General features: G+C 50.6%; 1 protein-coding gene across 1 annotated transcript; it reads left to right on the forward strand.

Moving 5' to 3' along the window:
* The first annotated feature begins 11,414 nt into the window (after positions 1–11,414).
* On the forward strand, positions 11,415–18,549 carry LOC143845282 (lymphocyte antigen 6E-like). The gene is made up of 3 exons (XM_077353576.1): positions 11,415–11,652; positions 13,353–13,472; positions 15,365–18,549. The coding sequence occupies exons 1-3, from the start codon at positions 11,601–11,603 to the stop codon at positions 15,514–15,516; spliced, it is 324 nt and encodes a 107-aa protein (XP_077209691.1). The 5' UTR covers positions 11,415–11,600; the 3' UTR covers positions 15,517–18,549.
* Positions 18,550–24,066: the final 5,517 nt, after the last annotated feature.

Consider the following 24,066-nt stretch of genomic DNA (forward strand, 5'->3'; position numbering starts at 1 on the left):
GGTCCCTGTGTTTTGTTTGTCAGGATACTTAACTCTGGAATGGAATCTGTCACGTTCTGGGTGTCCCTGGGCCAGCTGCACCCTCTAGCCCAGGGGTGGCCAGATTGTGGCTCTCCAGATGTCTGTGGACTACAATTGCCATGAGCCCCCGCCAGCACATGCCACAAGTGCACATCAACAAACTCACGGGGAGGGGTGGGCAGCAGTTCTACCTTTGAGGGCGAAAGTCTCTTCCCCCAGGCAGGCCTCACCTCATGTAGGTAATGAACAAGGAAAGCTGCTGTCTACCGATTCGGAGCATCGGTTCTTCAAGGTCAGCATTGGCCGCTCAGGCTGGCAGCTGCTTTCTGGGGTTCTGAGCCCACAATAGCTACAGCCTGATGCTTTCAAATTGGAGGTGCCAGGGATTGAACTTGGGACCTTCTGCATGCCAAGTGAATGCTCTACCACTGAGCATAGTGGCTAAAGAGCAGTGAACTCTCATATGGAAAAACTGGATTTGATTCCCCACTCCTCCACATGCAGCCAGCTGGGGTGACCTTGGGCTAGTCCCAGTTCTCTCAGAGCTCTCCTCACAGAGCAGTTCTCTCAGCCGCACCTCCCTCACAGGGTGTCTGCTGTGGGGAGAGGAAGGGAAGGCAATTGCAAGCGGCTTTGGGACTTCTTTGGGTAGTGAAAAGCGGGGTATGAAATCCCAGTTCTTCTCTTCTTCACGGGAGACAGCTGCAGCAAAGAAGGGGGAGCAGAAGGCATCGTTGCAGCACACGGCGGCCTGTGGAATCGGAAATGTAAAAGTAGAACAAAGGCGGATTCCTAGGGCATTAGTTCTCTCTTGCAAACAAGGTTAGCTAATTCAGGGCCCTAAATTGCAGGGTGAAATTGGGGCGAGGCAAAGTCAGGAAGCACCCGTCATCCTGCTCCTGTCCCCTGTGCATTGCACTGGGCCATTTCATCCTCGCTGCTCAGTAAATGGGCCCAAATTGTACCCTTCCTGCGGGGACCGCAGCCCAAGGGCCATGAATAGATGCACTGAAGCCACCCCAGACAGGGCCGCGGTGACGGAGGCGGTTGCCGGTGTCCAGCTAGATGAGTCACAGTAGGTCAGTTTGGGTAGGGTGCTGGGCAGGGCGTTATATAATTAAATAGAAATGATTGGAGCCCCTCCTCCTACCGGTGCTGGCATCTGTGTAAAGCTGCACAGGAAGTCAACAGGGGGCTGTGAGCAGGACTGCCACCATGCTACCAGTTGAGCTCATCCTTTTTCAATCACATGGCCTGGTTGACAGACTACTGCAGAGTGCTCTGCGTGGGGCTGCCCGTGGAGACTGTTTGGCACCATCAGTACTGAATGCTGACTTCCAGGGGTAGGATGTTCAAGAGACAATGAGGGGCAATTATAGCAGAGAATTCTCACACGTGCAGGTTGCCACCTTTGGGTTGGGAAACACCTGGACATTTGGGGGGGTGGAGCCTGGTAAGGGTTTAAAGGAGAAGAGATATAAAGCCAAACAGCTCATCCTCCCAAGCAGCCCTTTTCTTCAGGGGAACTGATCTTTTAGTCTGGAGATGAGCTGGAATTCTAGGAGATCCCCAGATCCTGCCATTCCCGTGGTCTGTTACTTCTGTTCCTTTTGGATGGATGTTTTGAGAGGGGGAAAATCCTCCACAGCTGGGGTCTTTTGTTGAAGAGGAAGAAGAACTTTTTATTCCTCGCTTTTCACTATCTGAAGGCATCTCAAAGAGGCATACAATTGTCCTCCCTTTATCTCCCCACAACAGATACCCTGTGTGGTAAGTGGGGCACAGAAAGCTCTAAAAGAACAGCTCTAACAGCCTGGCCCAAGGTTACACAGATGGCTGTATGTGGAGGAGTGGAGAATCAAACCCAGTTCTCCTGATTAGAGGCCGCCCCTCTTAACCACGACACCCAGCTGGCTCTCTTCCTTGGCACGTCTGTCTTTGTGGTTTCACTTGGTTTTGACTTTGTGCTCATCAGCTCTTGGGTCTTTTAAAAGGATTCTTTTTGCTTTTAAAATCCTCCGTTTGAACTTTGGAGAGTAATTTATTTTCTGAAGGAAGGAAAGGGGAAAGCAGCTCAATCCCCATGCAGTAAATTACAAATCCTAAAAATTAGATGGTAAAAATGTATACTGGCCACTTGCTTGTCTTATAAGCCCCCTCCAAGAGCCTAAAACCACTGCAGGTGAACATCCAGCTGCCAACTTGACTTACATTGGGGGGGGGGGGACGGCCTAGAGAGAAGTCCCAGCAAGGGAATTAGGCAGCGGGACTCATTCCAATGTGACCTTGGCCTCAGCTAGATGCCGGGTGGAAGACTGCTGTTTTGCAGGCCCTGTGGAACTAGGATTTCCTTGAAATCTGGGCCTGGGCTATTAGCCACCCCCCCCCCCCCGTTTCCTTTCATCTGCAGACCTGATCAATTGCCTCATCCAATAATTAATGAACATGTTAAACAATTCCGGCCCCAGCACAGAACCCTGTGGGATACCTCTGGTCACCTCCTTCAAGGTGAAGATGATCCCTTTGGTTCTCTCCGCCAGCCAGTGAGGTGTCCCAGGGTAGAAATACCTGTTCTTCTTCTCTGGCTCGAAAAGCAGATTGCTCCAGAGTATCGTGTCCAGGTCACGGGAGGTGATGGTGCTGCTTTGCTCTGGTTTGGCCTCACTTGGAGTCCGGTGTTCAGTTTTGGGCACCCCAGTTGAAGAGGGATGTTGACAAACTGGAACATGTCCAGAGGAGGGCAACATAGTGCGGGGTTTGGAGACCAAGACGTAGGAGGAAAGGTTGGGGGAGCTTGGTCTGTTTAGCCTGGAGAGGAGGTGACTGAGAGGGGATCTGATAGCCATCTTCAAGTATTTAAAAGGCTGCCATATCCAGGATGGAGCAGAATAGTTCTCTCTTGCCCCAGAGGGACAGACCAGAACAAATGGGATGAAATTAATGCAAAAGAAATTCCATCTAAACCTCCTGAAGAAGTTCCTGACAGTCAGAGCGGTTCCTCAGTGGAACAGGCTTCCTCGGGAGGTGGTGGGTTCTCCTTCTTTGGAGATTTTTAAACAGAGGCTGGAGAGCCATCTGACGGAGAGGCTGATTCTGGGAAGGCTCAAGGGGGTGGCAGGTGACAGTGGATGAGCGACAGGGATGTGAGTGTTCTGCATAGTGCAGGGGGTTGGACTAGATGACCCAGGAGGTCCCTCCCAACTCTATTATTCTATGATTCTATGATTCAGAGGTGACGTAGGATTTCCACTTTATGGTTGCCTGGAAAGGGTTGAAGTGACAATCAGGTATGAACTAGCCCATCTGTCTATAATCTGGAAGGTCGGTGTCTTTTTCATCACAACCCCCCCCCCCCAAAACAACAACAACAACAAAACAGTGCACTTCTTCCTGCACCCGCAAGTTATTTGGCAACCCTAGTTCTCTACTACCGCATTAGACACGGCAAGTGTCCTAATTCTATACGGTGTTGGGCAAAAGTCCACCCCGTTGGCAAACGGATACGTCTGTGTGTTACGTACCCTGCAATGAAGTGTTTTCCTTTCATGACAATAAGGACACAACAGGCCCGTGGTACTGTGTGCCAATGTGTTTTTGTTGTGCCAGGTTTCTGTTGAAGGATGGCTCTCTTTTGGTATTTATTTGCCCCTCCCATCTTTCCCATGAACGTTATTAGGCTCTGGATTTCAGTGATGCAAGCTGGAGAAATTCCCTTCTCCCTGTGCAATGGGAGGACCTGCACAATTGCTGGGGGTGATCAAAGAGGATCAACAAGCAATTAGTTGCATTGCAGCTCTCAAGGGCCCTTTGTTCCCAGCTGTGTGGCATGTCCATTGAGCTGCAAGCCTCATCCTCTTGCGAAGGAGACCTGAGCACACACGGCTTTTCAAGGGCAGAACTGTCTCCTCAGACTGGCAGCAGCTCTCCAAGGTCTCAGGCTGAGGTCTTTCATATCCCTTGCGCCAGGGGTAGTCAAACTGCGGCCCTCCAGATGTCCACGGACTACAATTCCCATGAGCCCCCTGCCAGGGGCTCATGGGAATTGTAGTCCGTGGACATCTGGAGGGCCGCAGTTTGACTATCCTCATTCTTTTTGCTGTAAATGTCTGGAATTGAGACTGGGACCTTCTACAGGCCAATCAGATGCTCTGCCCTCTTCCAAATATTCATTTGAATTGTCATTTCAGTTGTCGAAGGCTTTCACAGATGGAATCAACTAGCTGTTGTGGGTTAGAATCAGAATAATAGAGTTGGAAGGGACATCATGGGTCATCTAGTCTAACCCCCTGCACTATGCAAGGTATTTCCAGCGGTGTGGCCACTGTCTGGTGGTTTTAGCCCCTGACATTTCGCCAGTAATTGTGGCTTGCATCTTCAGAGGTAGGACATGGCAAGATGGGAGTCTCCCTGTGCCCAAGAGATAGCTTGCCATGCCATCCTGGCCTAGACAGAGATTTGAGTTTCCTTAGTCGTGTTGGTGGTGGTGATGCATGAAAGTGTTGAATCGTACCTGGCTTTTAGCGACCCAATAGAGGTTTATAATGATATCTTTAAACTGCCCCTCCAGTGGCTCCAGCGGCCGGGAGAAGGCTCCAGAGAGCCGCTGGTGGGTGGGGGGGCACCCATTTTATCCATGGGTAAAATCCTAGCGCCCATTTTATCCATGGGTAAAATGGGCTTTCTTTCTAGTAATTATAATAAAATAGTAAATTAACAACCTAAGAGAAGCCCTGTTGGATCAGGCCAGTGGCCCATCCAGGACAACACTCCGTGTCCCACAGTGGCCCTAACCCAGGGGCCCTCAGGGGGTCCACCAGCAGAGCCAGAAGCCCTCCCACGGTTGCCCCCCAAGCACCAAGAATGCACAGCATCACTGTCGCAGACATAAGAATATAGGAGAAGCCATGTTGGATCAGGAAGATGGCCCATCCAGTTCAGCCCTCTATGTTGCACAGTGGCCCAAACCCAGGGGCCATCAGGGGCTCCACCAGAGAGCCAGAACTCCATAAGCCCTCCCACTGTGGCCCCCAAACCCAAAGAAGACCGAGCATCCCTGCCCCATCCAAACCTCATGGCTGACAGCCGCTGCAGGATATTTATCCAATCCCCTAGAATCTGCCAGGCTGTCAGATTAGAGGAGGCTGTGCTTAAACACGTTCTAGCAGATCATAACCTTGTTATCTAGGCCTGTTGATTTCCCCTTGGACTTAAACAACTTCTCCATGAATTGACTTCATCCCCTTCCTTATCTGTTTGCAACTGCTAATCTCACTCCAGTCCTTTACACAGCGATGTTACACTTGAAAGGCTGGGGCGGAATTCACACCCACTCCCTCCCTGCCCCCAGAGTCTTCCTTTCAATTATAATTCCTAGTTGGATTTGCTAACATATAATCAGTGCTGGAGTATTGCCACGCTGTTCTCTCCTCTAGCCAAAAGGAAGGACTATTGAAGTCTACAATGGCCTCATGAAACCCCACTTCCAACTCTGCATTACATGCACTCCTTACCTGATCTACCTTCTCTGTCTCTAACCACCTACAGCAGGGGTAGTCAAACTGGGGCCCTCCAGATGTCCATGGACTACAATTCCCAGAAGCCCCTGCCAGCAAATGCTGGCAGGGGCTCCTGGGAATTGTAGTCCATGGACATCTGGAGGGCCGCAGTTTGACTACCCCTGACCTACAGGGTGGGCTGTGGTTCAGTGGTAGAGCTTCTGCTTGGCAGGCAGAAGGTCCCAGGTTCAATACCCAGCATCTCCAGCTAAAAGGACCAGGTAGTAGGTCATGGAAAAGACTTTTACCTGAGACCCTGGTTCAGTGGCAGAGCATCCATTTGGCCTGCAGAAGGTCCCAGGTTCAATCCCTGGTATCTCTAGGTTCAGACGAACCAATAATAGATTATTTCAAATGGTTTTCCATATTGGTCTGAACCAGCAGAACAAAGTTTGAGTCCAGAGGCACTGTCAAGACCAGCAAAATTTTATTCAAGGTGTAAGCTTTTGTGTGCTTACAAAATAATAATAATAAGTTGGTTCTTATATGCCACTTTTCTCTACCCAAAGGTGTCTCAAAGCGGCTTACAATTGCCTTCCCTTCCTCTCCCCACAACAGGCACCCCGTGAGGGAGATGAGGCAGAGAGAGCCCTGATATCACTGAAGAAGAAGAAGAGTTGGTTCTTATATGCCGCTTTTCTCTACCTGAAGGAGGCTCAACACGGCTTACAGTCGCCTTCCCTTCCTCTCCCCACAACAGACACCCTGTGAAGGAGGGGAGGCTGAGAGAGCCCTGAGATTACTGAAGAAGAACAAGAGTTTGTTCTTGTATGCTGCTTTTCTCTACCCGAAGGAGTCGCAAAGCGGCTTCCAAATGCCCCTGTATCATGGCCCGGTGTTCCTTGGAGCCGCCCTTCCAAGTGGTAGCCAGGGCTGACCCTGAATCGTAGAATCATAGAGTTGGAAGGGACCTCCAAGGTCATCTAGCCCAACCCCCTGCAGAATGCAGGAAATTCACAATGATCTGCTTAGCTTCCGAGATCTGATGGGATCGGGGCTCTCCAGGTCAGTCTGGCATGGGTGGACTCCAGCCAAGTTCTTGTGGTTTTCTGGCTTCCGATCTGACCTACCAGCAGGGACCTGCCCCTTGACCTCCTTCAGGTCAAACTCTGACGATTGTGGCCCCACCTGTGGCTGCTTCATTCTGCAGACTGGAGCAACATATGGAAGGAGACAAACCTCTCTCTAAACCTGAGAAAAACCCTGTTCACAGAAGCTTTCCTTATTGTCCTGCTTTTAATTAGATCTGACAGCAGCATTCAACACATGGCCCATCCCAAGCTTCTGACTTACTGTCTAGTCCAGGGGTAGTCAACCTGTGGTCCTCCAGATGTCCATGGACTACAATTCCCATGAGCCCCTGCCAGCTGGCAGGGGCTCATGGGAATTGTAGTCCATGGACATCTGGAGGACCACAGGTTGACTACCCCTGGTCTAGTCAACATGGGGATGGGGGCACAGCCCTGAAGTGGCTGCAGCCCTTTCTGCAGGGTCGGGGAGCACCTCCTAGTGTCAGGCTCTCACTTGAGGGGTCCCACAGGGAACAATACTCTCTCCAGTGTTATGTAACGTCCACACGTGCCCCCTTGTCCAGTTGATCTGGGAGTTTGAGCTGAGTTGTCACCAATATGCGGACGATGCCCAGCGATTTCTGTTAAGGGACAGCCGTCTGTTGACATTGCTGTGGGAGACTGGTTCAAACGGAGTCAGCGGAAGTCCTCTTGCAGGGCTGGAACACGGAGGGATGATGCGGCTGCGCAGATAAATGTTGGAGCCATTTGAGGGTTATTTTGCTGAGAAGAGATCTGTGTTTTTCATTTGGAAATCTGATGAAAAACCACTTTGAAACACAGCGTCCACTGGTGGTACAACATGAGCCAGCTAGGTATAGTGGTTAAGGGCAGTGGCTTCTACTGTAGGGGAGCTGGGTTTGATTCCCTGCTCCTCCTTCACATGCAGCCAGCTGGGCGACCTTGAGCTAGTCACAGTCCTGTTAGATCTGCTCTCACAGAGCAGTTCTGTCAGAGCTCTCTCAGCCCCACCTACATCACAGGGCGTCTGTTGTGGGGAGTGGACAGGAAGGGGATCGTAGGCCACTTTGAGATTCCTTTGGGCCATGAAAGGTGGGGTATAAAAACCAACTCCTTTCCATCTTGTCTTGATATTGTACCTGTGTATCAATATCCAATGTGGTAATTTATGCTATAGCTTAGTGAACAAGATACCACTCTTTAGATGTGTATTATTATAATATCCTACCTGGGGACTTGCATCCCTACCAAGTTCTAAGCAGGGCTTAGATTTATTTACTCTTGGCTTCCAAGATCCAACACGATCAGGTTGGCCACAGCTATCCAGGTCAGAGCTGAGGTCCCCTCGTGCTCATGCCAATTCTTGCCACATCACTGCGCTCTAAATATGTGCTACGCCACCCACCCATTGGGAAAGACATGTGTGTTGCTGTGCAAAGATAGCTGCTGGCGCTCCACGCCCCTGGGCTGCATGTCCTGGGAAAGTCACTCCTCAGCCAGACACATCCTGTGCTGACCCAATTATCACCCTTCAGTGAATTCCACTGTACCAGGGAGCGGGGAGTGAGTCAAAGACCAGCAACCCATTTAATTAGATGTGCTCACGTGCCGTGCAAGGACTTCCAATGAACTAGTCCCAGGTGTGAGTGTTTGTCCTTCTACTGAAGAGGACAGCTGTTTTGGGTACAGCTGAAGGAGTCTCAAAGCGACTTGTAATCGCCTTCCCTTCCTCCCGCAAGAACAGACACCCTGTGAGGGTGGTAGGGCTGAGAGAGCTCTGAGAGAACTGTGACTGGCCCAAGGTCACCCAGCTGGTTACATGGGGAGGAAGAGTGGAGAATCAAACCCGGTTCTCCAGGTTAGAGGCCCCTGCTATTGACCATGACACCACCCTGGCTCTCTAAAAAAGACATTCTCTGCACCTGTTGATGAAATGTAATTCCTCTACCTGTAATTATTATTGTGTCGTTATTGTGATAGCCCAGCGACCTACTCAGGGTTCTTTTGCCCAGTGCAATGCTCCCAATGTGATCACACAGGGGAAAGCCTTTTTAATATTTATTTACTAGACTAAAGAAATAGACTCAGGGGAGTTCCGAAATCTGCGCAGAGAACAATAGGATAATGTACCCTTTCCTTGGAGGCTGGGAAAGATGATGCCCTTGCAGAATGAGCCAATAGCCTGGGGTCTTTACCGCCCCGCTGTTTTCAACAGTATTTGGAAAAAACCCTCTTGATCAACCCAAGAGAGTCCCCAACCTGTTTGAGCCTGCAGGGGCTGCTGGAATTCTGATTCCGCATGGGGGGGGGGGCACACAGCAGGGTTGAAAGGTCCACTGGGGGGGGGGATCGGGGTGGCCAGATCCAAGTGAAGAAATTCCTGGAGATTTGGGGATGGCTCCTGGGGTACAAGGCCATGGAATCCACCCTCCCAAGCAGCCCTCTTCTCCAGGGGAACTGATCTCTGACGTCTGGAGTTGAGCTGTAATTCTGGTGGGATCCCCAGGCCCCACCTGGAGGCTGGCATCCTGAGTGCACAGTCTCAAATTAGCCATCTGACTTTTGGCCACCCAGTGAAGGTTCTTGGGCTGTGGTGGAAGCTGCTGCCAGGGCAAAAAAAAATGTTTTTAAAGAAAAAATCAGCCCAGTCAATCAAATCTCCATTAGCCAATCAGGATCCTTGCTTGGCAAAAGTCCTATCTGGCCCTGCCCACGTTCTCCATGCAATGGGCTGATTCTGTGCACTTTGGCAGATTGCGTGAGAGACCAGAAGGGGTTGTGTCAGCGCATGGCTCTTGCGGCCCTTCCTTGCATGCCTGGTGAAATGTATCAGGGCGGGAAAATCCAAAGTTAGCAGTTTTTATTCGTTCTGCATGCAGGAAGTTTGGGCCGGAAACGTCGTTAAGTAAGAGTTGTTCGGTTTCGATGGTTCCGTTTGCTGTGGAGCGCTGTGCTGAGTTGTTAATTTGTTATTGGAATACTTTGCCCAATCACCACTTTTAGGATTCGGAAGCGAATTTCTTCCAGGCCAGCCTGGCCAGGGTATTGGAATGATGCACACGTACAGAGAGCTGGTCCAGCAGACTCCTCTTGACTCCCTCGAGAGACTGGTTTTCATTGAACCATAAAAATTACTATTGCGTATGCTCATGCTTCCTACAAGAGGCTAGTCAAAGGCCCTGTTTACTGTTCTATTTATATTGCCCTTGCCGGGGCCAAGGTGGATTTAATGAGGGCTGCCACACTTAATCAAGTGCCATCTCTCTGCCATCCCGTCCCACTAAGTCTACATGTGTGCCGGCCTCCTGATTTGTTTCTCAAGGGCAGATCTTGTCTCCCTTGGCCTTCACACCCTCTAGGAAGACCAAAATAAAAACAATCTGCACGGAATGTCCACGTGCGCGCATGCCTGCAGCTGCCGAGCCCAACGCATAGTTCCACGATCTCTCTCTAGCGTCCCCTTGACCCTCATTTAACCCCCTGCTGCGCTTTTCTTCCTGGTAGCTTGTACACTTCCTCTTCTTCGAGCGGTCTGCAAGCAGCAGCTGGAGAAACCCTGGTCAGGGATCCTTCTGGGTGATCCTGTGCCAGACAGCGGGTTGAACGGGATGGCCCGGATGGCGCCTTCCACCTCTGTAATTCTGGGGTTCTTATCCTCACAACATCCCTGCGAGGGAGACTGAGCTGGGAAAGTGTATCTGGCTGTCTTGCGTATGGCCTGAGTGTTCCTGTACCTCGCTGTTTCCAAGGAGCGGAATATTCTTCCAAAGGGAACATTTTGATTTCTGTTATTTGGAAAGCTGGTCCTGGAAAAGTTGGAAATGTGTTGCCCGCGGTGGAGAAACCTAGAGTGGGAAGGGGCCAATTGCTCTGCTTTCTGGAGTTTGACCTTGATTGACAAACTCTTTTTCTGGACAATAAAATCAGAGTCCAGGAACACCAACAAAGATTTATTCAAGGCGTGAGCTTTCGAGTGCTTGCACTCGAAAGCTCGCGCCTTGAATAAATCTTTGTTGGTCTTAAAGGTGCTCCTGGACTCTGATTTCATTGTGCTACTTCAGACCAACACAGCTACTCTTTTGAATCTTTCTCGAAGTCCAGAGGCACCATGAAGACCAACCGAGTTCTATTCCAGGCATGAACTTCTGTGTGCATGCAAATACCTTGAATACGACTTGGTTGGTCTTCAAGGTCCCCCTGGACTTCGAGAAAGATTCAAAAGAGTAGCCGTGTTGGTCTGAAGTAGCACAAATAAATCAGGGTCCAGGAGCACCTTAAAGACCCACAAAGATTTGCTGCTTCAGACCAACACGGCTGCCCACTTGAAACTCTTTCTCGGTGGCCCTTCTTCGTGCAGGTGTGCCCCTTAGCGTGGGATAGTGGTGAAGAACGGCAGGCTCTAATCTGCAGAGCCGGGTTCGAGTCCCCAGTCCTCCTCCGCATGCAGCTTGCTGAGTGACCTTGGGCCAGTCTCAGGAATACATAAACCCAGTTTGTATGTGGCTGCTTTGGAGGATGGACCCCACTGATGCCTCTGCCACCCACCCCCGACTCCATTCCCACCTGGATTTGGCAACTGTACCCCACCAGCCCCCATCGGTGGCCACCTGGCAACTATCTCACATGGAGATGAGTGATCCTTCTTTGAAGCCCTGCCTTAGGCAATCTCTGTGGTAGTGTGCCCTGGAACATGGAAGCTCCATGTCACTGGCCTGGTGGATAGGCGGGGTTTCCGTGGGCGGAGATGGGAGGGAGCTTTGGGTGGGTGGTGCCGAGGTTCAGGGTGGTGGGAAAGGCCCGGAGCAGGGAGCAGACAATGGTTGCATTCTGACAGCCTCAGCCACACCGGCCGGGTGGTGGTTCACCCACACGCATTCCACGGCTTGCAGGTGCTCCTGCCTCTCCCGGTTCTTGCCGTCTCAGACGTCCTGCCCAGAAGTGCAGAACCTGCCCCAGAGCAGCCAGTCCCTGTGGCCAGCGGCAGAAGGAGAAGATGAAGTCGTACGTGGTGATCCTCCTGTGCGTCCTCCTGTGTATGGAGCAAGGTAAGACTCCACCCCAACCTTCCCGTCTTTCTGGGCTCCCTTTATGAGAAGGAATTTGGTAGCTCTCTTGGGAAAAACTTGATGGTTTTTGGATGCTGGAGAATGCCCTGGTGGAGACCCTAGACCGGGCAGGTGGGTTCAAACAAACCCACAAATGATGCTGCCTTCCGTTGAATCAGGCCTTGGGTCCATCAAGGTCAGCATTGTCTACTCAGACCGGCAGCTGCTCTCCAGGGACTCAGGCAGAGGTCTTTCCCGTCACCTCCAGCCTGGTCCTTGTAACTGGAGATGCCGGGCATTGAACCTGGGACCTTCTGCAGGCCATTCAGAGGCTCTGCCACTGAGCCAGGGTCTCACGTCAAAGTCTTTCCCATCCCCTCCTGCCTGGTCCTTTTAACTGGAGATTCCGGGGATTGAACCGGGGACCTTCTGCCTGCCAAGCAGAGACTGCCACTAAGTCACTGGACCAAACTCCATCTTACTAAACGGTGCAGGGTCACATAAACCTCGAGGATCCCACACTGAGATGGCTGCCAAAGCAACCTGAACAGAACCTCTCCAGTGGAACGCAGTGGGTATAAGCCCTGTGAGCGGGCTGTGCTGGATTCCCAGCCGTTTAATTGCTACAGTTTTAGTGTTTTATGATAAATGTTTTTATTGCATTTATCATGTTGCAAACCGCCCCAAGCTGGCGTTCGGGAGGGGTGGTTATATAAATCTAATCTTTTACATCTAAATAAATAAAAACTATTTTATGTTGGATGGCCCGTTTCAGGGTCCTTCCCCCATACCTGACAACTCTGGTACATATAACGTGCTAGTTCTTTGAAGCCCTCTCCTAATGCTGCACACAGCCCCCAGAGTGCTGAGTGCGAAACATACCTGATCCCAGAGAACTGTTTCAGTGGTCTGCACCTTCTTAGAGGGAGCAATTTCATCACCCCCCTTCTGCCTTCTGCTTGATCTCATGGAGCTACTTAAACAAGGACCTGCAGGGGAGGCATCTTTGTCAGCCGCGAACTCTGAGACGAGTGGCTCGCCTTACAAGGGAAGCGTAAAGGCACAAGATTACTTGTCAGTTTTGAATGAGCTAGAGATGGTACTTGGGTCTGACGTTGTCTTCATTCCTGTGGGGAGAGGAAGGGAAGGCAATTGTAAGCCGCTTGGAGACTCCTTTGGACAGTGAAAAGCGGGGTATAAAACCAACTCTTCTTCTTCTTCCTCCACCTCCTTTTGGGGAGATTTTGAAGCAGAGGCTGGACGGCCATCTGACACCAATGCCATTTCTGTGAATGTAGGCAGATCACGAGAGGGCGAGGGCAGGAGAGGGGGAGGGCAGGAGTCAGTTTTCGGTTCTGGGGGTCCTTTCTTAGAAGCCCAGGGCCATGCCAACCACCACTTTGGGGTCAGGAAGGAATCTTGCTGCACACTAGATTGGCCAGGGATCCTGGAGGTATTTTCTCTTCCTCTGGGCCTAGAGCAGAGGTCGCTAGGGAAGTGTGGGAAGAAGGGAGTTGAGAATGCCCTGCGTTGTGCAGAGGGTTGAACTAGATGACCCTTGAGGTCCCTTCCAGCTCTGTGTCTCCAAGGTGATCTCAGCCAGGCCAAACGCGACTAAGAGCAGAAATGCTGGAAGGGGAGTTTGGGAACGGGCATTCTAACCTTAGCTCGCCACGGACACGGTTCCTTCTCTCCTGCAGCTCACTGTCTCGTGTGCTTCACCTGCGAGAACCAGTCTCGGAACTGGAGGTGCTTGAGGCCGACCAGATGTGCACCCGAAGATAACTACTGCGTGACCACTGTCAGCACGACAGGACTCAGTACGTTTCAGATGAGCTTGCGGCAGACTGAGCAAGCGGCGGATCTGCCCCCTTGGGCATTTCGTACCTATATCAGGGGTGGCCTTTGCCAACATGACATGAATACAATTCAACCAAAGTTACCTATCATTTGGGGGGGGGGGAGGCTGTGACTCTCTAGATGTGCATGAACTACAATACCCATGAGCCCTTGCTTCTGGGCTTGCAAGGGCCAGACTGTGAAACCCGTGGAGATTTAGGAATGGAACCTGGGAGGCCAGGGACCTCAGTGGAATACAAAGCTGCAGAGTTCACATTCCAAAAGCAGTCATTTGCTCCAGGGGAACTGGTCTCTTTAGTCTGGAGAAAAGCTGTAATTCCAGGGTTTTCCAGGTCCGGTCTGGAGGCTGTTGGCATCCCTAACTACTTCCAAAGAAGTCCTAAGGATGCCAGCCTCCAGGTGGGACCTGGGAACCCCTTGGCATTACAGCACGTCTCCAGACTAAAGAGATCAGTTCCCCTGAAAGGGCTGCTTGGGACGGGGGACTCTGTGGCCTTGGACCCCACCGAGGTCCCTGTCCTGCACATGGTTCCATCCCCAAATCTCCAGGAATATCCCAACTTGAATCTGGCCCAAGATTGCCAAGGGAGCTTGGGTACCAGGTGGGGTTTTAAGCCAGGAACAAGAAGGTTGAGCAAACAATAAAATAGAATGCAGCTATTTATTACGTGGCGCTCAAATGAGAGGGCTGGAGATGTTAGCCATTCAGTCATGTCCAGGGGTAGTCAAACTGCGACCCTCCAGATGTCCATGGACTACAATTCCCAGGAGCCCCTGCCAGCATTCGCTGGCATTCGCTGGCAGGGTCTTCTGGGAATTGTGGTCCATGGACATCTGGAGGGACGCAGTTTGACTACCCCTGGTCATGTCCGACTCTTGGTGCTTCTACTGATCAACTGCTGCCACGATTTTCGACCTTGCGGCCCTTCTTTTAGTTGCATAATGCTCTGGCTGGTGTCCAGCCTGATCGTATAGAACCCTCATGTTCTTTGTCGGCCTGGTTTCCTTTCATCGCTGACCAAGCCCAGCATAACAAATAGGATTAAGAACAACCTACGAAGACACAATTAAATATTCACAGCCTCGTATACAGCAGTAGGATAGAGTTGTGTGTCCAGTTCCAGAGAGTCACACTGAAGGTCACACATGGATCCTACAACAAGTCCCATAAAGGGAAGCAAAAAACCCCACCTGAAAAACAGGCAAACCCCCCAAATTTTAGGGATGAAAGCAATTATAAAAATGGAAACATTTTATTGGAGTTCAGGTCCTAAGTACTTGGCAAGGCGGATGTATCACCCAGATATTTTATGTGTGCCATCAGAGATTTCAATGTTTTTAAATATACGATCTCCAATAAGATATTTCCATCTTTATGATTGTGACCTTTTTGGTTCTCGTCTACCCATGAATCATAAACAAAGGATCCAATACGGTCTTCTTCATTAGTCAAAATTGTTTTTACACACACCCCAATACACAACCTATAGCCATATCAACATGAAATATCTTTTAGAGCAGGGGTAGTCAACCTGGGGTCCTCCAGATGTCCATGGACTACAATTCCCATGAGCCCCTGCCAGCATTCGCTGGCAGGGGCTCATGGGAATTGTAGTCCATGAACATCTGGAAGACCCCAGGTTGACTACCCCTGTTTTAGGGGCCCAGCAGGTCGTATATGAGTCACAACCAAGGGAAACCTCAAAGAATGGAAAATCTGCTTCTACAGCACACGGGAAGTGCATGATCAAATGTGTTCAGAACAAGACTGTTGCAATAATTTCCTTCCTATCTGTTGCATGCGGATAGACACTAATGTGTTTCTCTGCCTGTTTCTGCTTGCCTTCTCCAGCCTTCCTGACCCGCCGAAGGAAAATCTCCAAGAGATGCTCTCCGACTTGCCCGTCTTTGAACATCGATCTGGGCTTCATGTCGCATGCTTCTTTCTGCTGCGAGCACTTCTTATGCAACCTCTGGGGGTACAGGAGGTGGACACTGGGGTGAAGGGCTGGACGGGCCTCACAACAGACCTGCTTCCCGTTGCCAGGCTCCAGGTGGGGCCTGGAGATCCCTCACTTCTACAACAGACCTCTCCAGGCGCCAGAGATCTGTTGCTCTGGAGAAAGTGGCTGCTTTGGGGGGTGGGCTCTAGGCCATTGTAGCCCCTCCCCAACTCTGCTCTTTCAAGACTCCCCTCCCCCAAATCTCCAGCTATTTTCCAACTCAGAGTTGGCAACCATAGAACTTCTTATGATGATAATATGGTGGATGAAGGGAGGGCTACCAGCTGCTGGGGAAATAACGAGTTTTTTTTTTAAGGTGAAGCTTGTGTAGAGTGGGATTTGGGGGAGGGTCTTCAGAGCATCCACTGAGTTCCCTCTTCAAAGCCAGCCATTTTCTCCAGGGGAAGGGATCTCTTTTGTCTGGCAATCGGCTGAAAGAGAAGGAGATATTCCAGGCACCACCGGGAGGTAAAGCAAACCGTGAACGAAAGACACTAAATTCAGGCTTCCACGTCAGCTGTGATCTCTCTGGAGGTGTGCTATTCCTTCTTGGTTTATTAAAAGTATAAGTCAGTGGCCAGGAAGGAATACCAAGCCACTGGAGAGACCACAGCTGACTTTGAAGCCATGAAGATTCCGTGTTTTTCGTTCTTGGTTTGCTTATCCCACTACTGAGTGGTCATCTGCTTGCCTGCTACCTGCAGGCTGGCAAATCCAGGGAGGAAAAAGGGCGCCCTGTCACCAATTGGGACCTGAAGTTTCAAGGTTTTAGGTCTCTTCTCAAGGCCTCCTGAGAATGGACTGAAATCTGAAGGGTACGATCCAGAACCAGGTTATCTTGTTTTCCGATTGGCTCAAGAGTTTTGGCTTATCAGCTCCCCCCACAGGTCCACTGGGCACAGACCGCCCCCCCCCCACTCACCTGCCAGGTTTTATCCCAGTCCTATGAGACACCCCCCCCCCCCCCGGTACCCAAGCTCCACCCTCAGACCTTTTGAGAACATGAAAAAAACATTTGCAAGTCAGCAAGAAGGGTAGACTTCTGGGAAGCTGTGCTGAGAGAGCGAAGGGCTCCTTTTTTACACTACCTGAAGATGTCCCAAAGCAGCTTACAAACAAGGTGAGGTAGGTGGGGCTGAGAGAGCTCAGAGAGAACTGTGACTAGCTCAAGGTCACTCACCTGGCTGCATGTGGAGGAGGAATTGGGATCAAACCCAGTTCTCCAGATTAGATTCAGCTGCTCTACCCCTACGCTACGGCTCTCAAGGTATGCAACTTCTCCCACCTGTTTCAGGATTGGGGCCAGTGCACAAACAGCAAAAAACCTCTAGTGGATCAGGCCCCTTGATGGAAATGTGTGGCTCAGGGTTCTCTTTCTGATTAGCAGAATCTTCTGACTCTTCTTTGGTTCCTGTTTGGCCTGGCACTCAGAATTTAATTGAGTCTGGGATGATGGGGAGTATAGAACGAGGGTTGCTAACTCCGCCCTGGAGATCTGGGGGCAAGGCCTGTGGAGGAGGGAACATGGAGAGGGATTCACCTAGGACCTGTGATATAGAATGCAATAGAATAGAATCCTAGAGTGGGAAGGGGCCATCTAGTCCCACCCCCTGCTCAATGCAGGATCTGCCTCAGGCATCCAGGAGAAGGATCTGTCCAGCCGCTGCTTGGAGATGGCCAGTGAGGGGGAGCTCCCCACCTCCTGAGGAAGTCCCATTCCAAGGCTGGACTTCTGACTGTGAAAATTCTTTCCTGATATCTAGCCAATACTTTTTTTTCTACACGTAATTTAAACCCATTACTGCAGGTCCTGCCCTTTGCTGCCAACAGGAACCTTTCCCTGCCCTCCTCCAAGTGACCACCTTTCAGATACTTCAAGAGAGCCATCCTGTCCCCTCTCCGCCTCCTCTTCTCCAGGCTGAACATTCCCAATTCCTTCAGCCTTCCCTGCTAGAGCTTGATCCCCAGGCCCCGATCCCCCTCCTCACTCTCCTCTGCACCCTCTCAGTTTTGTCCACCTCCTTCTTGAAGTGGGGCCTCCAGAGCTGCACCCAGGACTCCAGGTGGCGTCTGTCCAATGCAATACACAGCGGGACTACGACATTGTGCAATTTTGTGGGGATGCCTCTGTTGATACAGCCAAGACTGCATTTGCCTTTTCTCCTGTTGCATCACAGAGTCCACCCTTGGCAGCTGCCATTTCTCCAGGGGAACTGATCTCTGTAGCCTGGAGATGAACTGTAATGCTGGGAGAACTCCAGGCCCCACCTGGAGGCTGGCGACCTTCCATATAACCCATACGTGTGTTTGGTGGACCTATTGCATACCATTAGTGAGTGTCACCACTTAATCCTGATAGAACTAAGGTGCTCTTTCTGGGTAGACATATTTTACAGCCCAGATTTTACAGTCCAGATTTTTCCCTAATGAGATACCTTAGAATTCACCTCCCAAATGAGTCGGTCTCTGTCACCTGGAAATTAATTATATAAATCCAAATAATAAATAATTATCGCTCTGGGAGTTCTCCAGCCATTTCCTGGAGGTTGGTAACCCAAACAGGGGTAGTAGCTCCTGCCATGGATCTACAGATGTTAAAGGCATTGAAAGAAGACAAAGGATTCCACGAACCAGGGAATGACAGGAGAGGTGGAGCAATATTATCTTGAGATACAAGATGTCCTTATCTTCTCCCTGACTGAATATCTTGAAGAATTCTGCCCTTCTGTGTCCAAAATGTGCAGGGCACTGGATGGGGTGTTATTCTCTTAAAAAAAAATTTGAGTCCCACCATAAAATTATGGAATGCCAGCAAGTAGGGTGCACCTTCATCTGGATTTAAATAAGACAAACCCTACCTGCGCATAACAGGTAAACTTGGACCCGGGCCAAATGCTTATCTGTTAATATCTACAAATGACGTCTGTCTGTTAATATGTAATGTCTGTCTGTTAATATCGACAAGCCATGCTGGACTGAAGAACAAAGTGAGCATGCAGAACCTTACACCTTGAATAAAACTTCCTTGGTCTTACGGGTGTTCCTGGACTCAGACTTGGTTCATATCTGCGCTGTCGCTAAAGGGAGCTGGTGGCTTTTGAAATGTCTTTTGGTTTATTATGTTTCTTCGATTAAAATGTTAAAAGGGGGTCCTCAAAGCAGCTCAGAACAATAAAAGCTCAAGCGAATCAACATTATTGACACCGAAGTCAATTTGCAAAATATAAGATGACCTGGACACTCCTGCAAGGACAGTAAATGCGGGAGAAGCTCAACACCGGGATCCCTCTGCAAAGGCCAAGGTGACGACATCTCGCAGTGCCCTAAGCACTTAAAGCAGATTTTCTCAATGTTCTTATTGTTGAGAACCACCTGGAACATGATGGTCACATCACCCGATAAATGTTGACCAGATTTTTAAAAATGTATTAAAAAATCCACTCCCACCCATTTGGCAAATCCTTCCAGGAACATCAAGAAACCCCAGAGTTTCACAAAACCCTGTTTGAGGAATTCTGGCACAAAGTGTAGGTACTGGCCCAAGGCACGGAAGTTCCACTGGTGGGGTACACGACTGCAAAGGATCTCTCGCTGGTTGCCAGCTCTGCAGGCAGGAGTGCGCTAAAGAGAGCCTTGGTAAGACTTTTCTGATAGGTGGGCTGATGGGTAGAAATGTGGGCAGTTCTTCACGTGCCCTTCCTTGCCCTGGCCCTGCCAGGATTTCACCACCTGGCGCTTTGAAGGGGAAGGAATAGACATGAGTGGGAAGCCAGTCCTTAACTTTCTGGAGAACAGTTCATTCAGCTTCTTGAACTGCCTAGGCTAGCCTGAGGTCATTAGACACCGGAAGAAGAAGAGCTGTTTTTTTTATACCCCACGTTTCACTACCCAAAAGAGTCACGAAATGGCTTCCAATCGCCATTCCCTTCCTCTCCCCACAGCAGACACCCTGTGAGGTAGGTGGGACTGAGAGAGCTCTAAGAGAACTGATCTCAGAACTGTGACTCGACCAAAGTCACCCAGCTGGCTGTATGTGGAGGAGTGGGGAATCGAACCAAGCTGGTGAAGTGAGAGTCAGCTTGGTGTAGTGGTAGGAATGCAGAGTTCGATTCTGGCTCTCCCTTCATGCAGCCAGCTGGGTGACCTCGGGCTCACCACAGCACTGACCAAGCTCCCCCAACCTTTCCTCCTACGTCTTGGTCTGCAAACCCCTCACCATCTTCATTGCCCTCCTCTGGACACGCTCCAGTTTGTCTACATCCCTCTTCAACTGGGGTGCCCAAAACTGAACCCAGGACTCCAAGTGAGGCAGAACCAGAGCACAGTAAAGCGGCACCATCACCTCCCGTGATCTGGACATGATCCTCCGTTTGATACAGCCCAAAATGCCATTTGCCTTTTTAGCCACCGAGTCACACTGCTGACCCTCTTTGGGGTCTGGGGAAAACTTCAATTAACAAGCAGGATATTCAATGGGGGTCCTTTTTTCAAAAGGCCACGGATGAGTCCAGAGAAAAGTCGGACAAGTGGAAGACTTTCAGGGGGGATCACCTTGTTGGGCTGAAGCAGCGGGACAAAGTCTGAGTCCAGAAGGGGCACCTTTAAGACCAGCCAAGCATTATATTATTAGTGAGCCTCTTGTGGCACAGAGTGGTAAGGCAGCTGTCTGAAAGCTTTGCCCATGAGGTTGGGAGTTCGATCCCAGCAGCCGGCTCAAGGTTGACTCAGCCTTCCATCCTTCCGAGGTCGGTAAAATGAGTACCCAGCTTGCTTGCTGGGGGGTAAACGGTAATGACTGGGGAAGGCACTGGCAAACCACCCCGTATTGAGTCTGCCATGAAAACGCTGGAGGGCGTCACCCCAAGGGTCAGACATGACTCGATGCTTGCACAGGGGATACCTTTACCTTTACCTTAAGCATTATATAAAACCTGCACCCAAAACTGTTAACTTGAAGATTTGGGATCCTACACTGCCATCTAATGGCCACTTGCAATATCACCTAAGAAGCCACTCGTGAACAGAACCAGCATGCTGTAGTGGTTAGGAGCAGGGGCTCTCTCAGCCTCCCCTGCCCCACAGGGTCTCTGTTGTGAGGAGAGGAAAGGAAGGTGCTTGTAAGCTGTGTTGAGACCTTCTTGGGTGATGAAAAGTGGGGTATAAATCCAACTATCTTTTCTTCTACTTGGGTAAAATGCTGTCAAGTTGCAGTTAAGAATATGAGAGAAGCCACGTTGGATCAGGCCAGTAGCACATCAAGACTAACTCTCAGTGTCACAGAGTGTCCCCATCCGAGGAGTCATCAGGAGGTCCACTGGAGGGGCCAAGAACTCTAGAAGCCCTCCCACAGTGATCCCCCAAACACCAAGGCCCATTCCGCACCAGGATCTATGTAGCAAATTGGTTGCAGAACAAAAAAAAACGCCATTTTAAATAGCGGAATTCATCGTTATGCATACCTGCCTTTGTAGTGGAATCCGGTTCCGTTTCTATCGTTTCCCACAGGTTTCCGGTCTCGGCAAAAATCGCTAGCCAGGAAGCGCTATTGCCGAGCTTTGTCCCGCCCCTGGCCATCAAGCAGCCAATGGGCGACCGTTATGCTCCCAAAAAGCCCCTTTCCCTTTAAGGAAGGTGTAAAAAAAAACACGTTGCAACGAATCTGCGTTGATTCGTTGCAACGGAGAGTCCCATCTAGCTGGCAGGTGGTGTTTGAGCTGCCATTTCATCATTGCCACGCTCCCCCTGAGTGAAACCCCCCCGCACGGGCGCGATTTTCGGCCGAAAATAGAGTGAAAAATAACGGGAAAATAAACCAGCAAACAGGGCTGTGTGGTGCTTGGTGACTTAAAACAGCTCTGGGGAGGGACTGCAGCCGGGGAAGCCTCGCTGGGTAAACGAAGGCTCGCCGGTGCGTTGATCTCTGCTCACTCCGAGAAAAAAAAATGGCGATTGCTTCCCTGGAAGATCAGAGGAGAGAGCCAGGGGGAGGGACTTTGCAGAAACCACAACAATGGTAACGCACAGAACTTTCCCGCTAGTGTTGCAGATTGGTTGCAAGAGTGCAGCGCTTTCCGGAGGGTGAATCCACTTTTTGGGATTTCCCTGAAAGCGCTATAACGAAGCGCTTTTTGCGGATCAGTTTCAGGAGTGTTGCAGATTGTCAACGATGTTGTGCATAACAGCAAAACTGTTGCAATTTCAATTTGCAACCATTGTGCAATTTTGAACGAGTGTGGAATGGCCTCAAGAATATAGAGCATCATTGCCCTAGACTTAAGCAAAGTCCTGCAAACATGAGGGGACCAGGCTTGGAGGACTTTGGGTGTGGTGGCTAATACCTCAAATTGTGCCTGGTAATGGATGAGGCAATTGCAGCACGGGTGGGGTGGGGGGCATCCATCTCCCACAGCCAGTGGGACAGCCTGTTCCCTCATGCTGGTTTGGAGGAAGGGAGGGGTCCAGTGCCACTGAGACCACCCTCTCCATGGTGTCCAGGGGAACTCACCTCTACTGCCTGCAGATCAGTTGTTCTCCAGGCCCCACCTGGAGGTTGGCAGCCTCACCTTGCATGCTGAGCACAGCCTGAACCTGATTGAAGGGCGAGGTTTCAATACCTCTCCCCCTCTCCCCCCAGACCCGGCTCCCACCAAGTCTTGTGACGCTCAAGCCCGTCGTGGGCACCTTTTCGTGAATCAGGAGGACGGATCCTTGTTTGGAGGCCTTCTCCGCTCTCTCCCGCCCGTGCAGAGGAAGGCACCCATCTGGACTCCATCCCATCCCGGTGGACCAAGGCCAGCTGGGGAACCTGCCTTAATGGGCTGGGGTTATTATGTTTGCTGCACCAACCTTTATTTACGGGAACAGTCCTGAATTTCTGGTTCTTTCCTGGGCTAAGAACCAGCCGGCGTGGGGGGAATGAGCAAATTTTATTGCAGCAGAAGCCTTCCCTGGGCTGGAAGAGAAAATTCTCCTGTCTTGGAAGTGCCACTGGACTTCTGTTGATTGTTGTCTGTAGTGACCAGGCACAGCTGCTGCTCTGGAATTATTTCTGGGTCGAGCCACCGCCCGTCTTTTGCCCTTGGGGAAGACGCTCCTGGAGATGCTTTTCTGGAAGTGTGTTTGTGTGTGTGTGTCCAATCCCATGGCTGTGTGTGAGGCAGCAGCCCCCATTCCTATATCTCTAGTAATTCTCAGCCTGCTTTCCTTTTGAACCAGGGAGGGGCCATGGTAAGTGGAACAGCATTTTGCTCCCAGCTGATTAAAAAAATTACTGCACACCTCAGTGATTCCTTCCCCCCAATCTCTGGCAATTAATGATTCCTGAAATTCTTTTTCCTTTGGGAAGGAGTACAACTAAATATTCTGTTTTGGTGCCTGGTTTAACTAACGTTGCCATCCTCTTTGCCTGGCACAAAGCATCTAGCAGCAGGATTCTGTTGGAATGGCAACAGTAATTTGGTGAAGTCAACCCTGCAGGGTTGTTGTTAAGCTATTAAACTGTTAAGATGCCCTTATGTGCTCACTAGTGACACCCAATGGCCACTGGTGGATTTGCAGCTGCAAGGAGTGGAAATCCCCCAGCACAGATCTCTTTGTTTAAGCACCCACTTCCTCTTTTGTCAGGATGAGAAGCTGTTCTGCTAGCAAGGAGGAAGAGGTTCTCCATTAAGCTCTCAGCTCTCAGCAGCTGCTGATGCGTGGTCATGTAGTCTTGCTTGCAAGGCCAGCCATAGGGGCTTGCAGTGTGTTTTCTTTGTAACTACTTTTAAGCTTTGATGCACTGCTTCAGTAAGGAGACGGAAGCAGATAAATACGATCTATATTCTGTACAATCTTTCCAGTAAATATTTTCCCTTTAAAACCTCTGTGAGTCTGGTTATGTGCCTAATCCACCAAAGGTAACCGATAGCTGCAGACGCTCTGTCACTCTGCAGCTCTATGCAATGAAGCCAGTGGGCAGTCGGTTCAGGACAGACAAAAGGGAACACAGCTTTACACAGGGAGGGATTCAAGTGTGGATGGAATTGGCTGCCAGAGGATGCCATGATGGTCACAAGAAGAAACAGCCCTACAAGGGGGATCAGATAGAGGATGTCTATCAATGGCTATTAGCCATGTGGACCAAGGGGGAACCTCCACATTGAGAGGCACGAAGCCCCCGAAGCCCAGAGGCTGGAGGCAACCTCAGGGGAAGGCCTCGGCCTCAGCCTCAGCCTCTCTGCCCTGTGGCTGGCCCTCCAGAGGGACTGGCTGGCCCCTGAGTGAGGCAGGATGCTGGGCTAGATGGACCTTCACTGGTCTGACCCAGCAGGGCTCTTCTGAGGGTCTTCTCAGGGGAAGGCGCTGTTTGAAGGGTGGACGATGCCATCAAATGTTGCTGTGATTCTTTTTCTCCCCACCCCCCACCCCCTTCCCAAGCTTCAACCCTCAAATCTCCAGGAATTTCACAACCCGGACTTGGCAACCCTCCCTTTATGCAGCCGTTTCATTTCTGAATTTCCAGCGTTCTGCAGGGGGTTGGTCTAGATGACCCCGGAGGCACCTTCCAGCT

This window comes from Paroedura picta, chromosome 9 (genome assembly GCF_049243985.1).
Source record: "Paroedura picta isolate Pp20150507F chromosome 9, Ppicta_v3.0, whole genome shotgun sequence".
Lineage (NCBI taxonomy): Eukaryota > Metazoa > Chordata > Lepidosauria > Squamata > Gekkonidae > Paroedura > Paroedura picta.